At 37.3% G+C, this 2,279-nt stretch overlaps 1 protein-coding gene across 1 annotated transcript; it reads left to right on the top strand.

Annotated features, from left to right (window-relative positions):
* Positions 1-204: 204 nt before the first annotated feature.
* LOC125248226 (chymotrypsin B-like) lies at positions 205-1,571 on the top strand. The gene is made up of 4 exons (XM_048159954.1): positions 205-307; positions 395-631; positions 746-876; positions 972-1,571. The coding sequence occupies exons 1-4, from the start codon at positions 205-207 to the stop codon at positions 1,131-1,133; spliced, it is 633 nt and encodes a 210-aa protein (XP_048015911.1). The 3' UTR covers positions 1,134-1,571.
* Positions 1,572-2,279: the final 708 nt, after the last annotated feature.

Raw genomic sequence — 2,279 nt, 5'->3', positions numbered from 1 at the left:
ACTACTGCTTATCACCCTCAAACAAACATGACAGAATGTGTGAATCGTACCCTCAAGCAAATGATCTCTGCATATGTTGATGATAACCATAAAAAATGGGACCAACACTTACCAGAACTGAGGTTTGCAATTAACTCAGCTGTCCAAGAATCTATTGGAATGTCACGCGCCGAACTCCACCTAGGTAGGAAATTGTATGGACCAATGGATAAGCTGCTGCTGCAAGGCTCCAACCTTTGTCCCACCGAACCTTCATACGATCTGGTGAAACACCTGAATCAACTAAAATCAAGAGCGAAGGAGTGCTGTAAGAAAGCTCAGTTACGACAACTCAGGAGTTACAACAAAAATAGGAAAAGGACCGTGTATGGGTGAGGAATTTCCCACAGTCTAGTGCAGTTCACAGTTTCAGTGCCAAACTATCTTTTTCGGTGCTTTCTGAATGTGCAGGTCATCACCCATCCGCTCTACAGCACCAACACATTCACCAATGACATTGCTTTGCTGAAACTTGCGTCTCCAGTTGTCTTCACTCCCCGTATCTCTCCTGTATGTCTGGCTCCATCAACCATCAACATCCTGCCTGGAACCCGCTGCTTCACCACTGGATGGGGCAGAACTGCCATCACAAGTAAGTCGCCTCTTAGACGAGGACAAATTTTAAAAATTACTCTTGTATATTATTATCTTTTGCCCTTTACATGAATTTGAACAGCTTTTCTGATGTTTCCTTCTCTTTTTTCAGCGAGTCCTATGATCCTGCAGCAGACAGGTCTGCCCATCATGAGTCCTGCTGTGTGCAGGCAGATCTGGGGTCAGAGCAGAATCACTGATGCCATGATCTGTGCTGGAGCTTCTGGATCCTCATCTTGCCATGTATATAAAGACAGATCAAGACAAACACATTCCCATATTAATGTTGCTGCTGTTTCAATCTCAAATGTGTGTTTGTGTCTGTGTGTTTCCCACAGGGTGATTCTGGTGGTCCTCTGGTGTGTGAGAGTAAAGGAGTCTGGAGTCTGGTGGGGTCTGTGTCCTGGGGCACCAGCACTTGTAGCACTGTTTACCCAGTAATATACGCCCGCATCTCCCAACTGCGCTCCTGGATCGACAAGACTATCGCTTCCAACTAGAGCGCCAGTCTGAGCATTTACCCTTCAAAGGAGGCAAAAATAGATTTTAATCATTAATCTGTATTACAGTTAGTCTTTGTTCAAGGTCTTTTTGATTATGACTTTTGGTCTTGTTTCAGTCTGGGCTCCAGTCACCTGTCTGTTATGTTACTGTTTTGTTTTAGCTTCGTGTTACGTTACAGTTTTATACAAATATTGACAAATGTTCAATAAAATGAAATGTTTAAAATAAATTGAAATTTACCATGATCCACATACAGTACTGAAAACAAAATGAAATGTTTCCCTTTAATGTAAGTAGTTTTAAATAATGCTAAATAATTCTGACTGCAGATTTAGCTGCACTTTTATGAGCTCTACTTTTATGACTGTCTGTTATTCTACTGTAAGTGGATGACTTAGTAATACTATTTTTATTCTATGATTTATAAAATTAGCTTATGGCATAGTGTATCGTCATTTATAAATGACAAAGAGAAAATTGCATTTAAAATACGATAATAATATTCTACACAAAAAAAAAAAAAAAAAATATTATCATATGACATCCTCTTCAGCCAATAAAATTAAAATCGATGTGTCATGTGCTTCACATTTTTGACAACAAGGATGTGAAGGAGACATGAGCACGTGTTACTGTAGGTCACATGCTGCCAAGGCTTTATTGTGAGTTCATTTTAGACTAAGAAATACATATAAATTCAATTGTTCATCCAAATGTGTTTTCTAAAGTCTTTGATCATTTGTAATGCACATTTTGTAAATTCAATAATGCATAAATGAGTCTTGTTGATTTTCACTTGTGCTACAGTTATTGATTTGGACAAGAAAGAAAAAAATTTAAAGATTGTTTTAAAGTTTTTTTTTTTTTTTTTTTTTTTTTTTTTTGAAACACTAAGACAAGGTTTCACTATTGTTAAGGCAGTGAAGTTGCATCTGAATTTGTGTCAAGTTTGACATTTTCACATGCAAGCTCCAAATGAAATATGGTAGCACAAGATGAAATGTAACGTTATCAAAGCTTTTTAATGTTTTTTGTTTTGTTTTGTTTTTTAAACACTAAGACCTTTTCACTACTTTTCAGATAGTAAAAATGCATTTGAATGAGTGTGAAGTTTCAGGCAATTTGCCCAAAATAATTTACAC

Source organism: Megalobrama amblycephala, linkage group LG16 (assembly GCF_018812025.1).
Source record: "Megalobrama amblycephala isolate DHTTF-2021 linkage group LG16, ASM1881202v1, whole genome shotgun sequence".
NCBI lineage: Eukaryota > Metazoa > Chordata > Actinopteri > Cypriniformes > Xenocyprididae > Megalobrama > Megalobrama amblycephala.
The sequence above is the reverse complement of the archived record's forward strand: the minus strand, read 5'-3'. Positions and strand labels throughout refer to the sequence as shown.

What these genes read in the sequence shown, in the direction of transcription:
- LOC125248226 (XM_048159954.1), top strand. Translation starts at nt 205, where the DNA reads ATGGATAAGCTGCTGCTGCAAGGCTCCAACCTTTGTCCCACCGAACCT. An exon ending in ATCAAGAGCGAAGGAGTGCT is followed by an intron (nt 308 to 394) that starts GTAAGAAAGCTC and finishes CCCACAGTCTAG; the next exon opens with TGCAGTTCACAGTTTCAGTG. An exon ending in CTGGATCCTCATCTTGCCAT is followed by an intron (nt 877 to 971) that starts GTATATAAAGAC and finishes TGTTTCCCACAG; the next exon opens with GGTGATTCTGGTGGTCCTCT.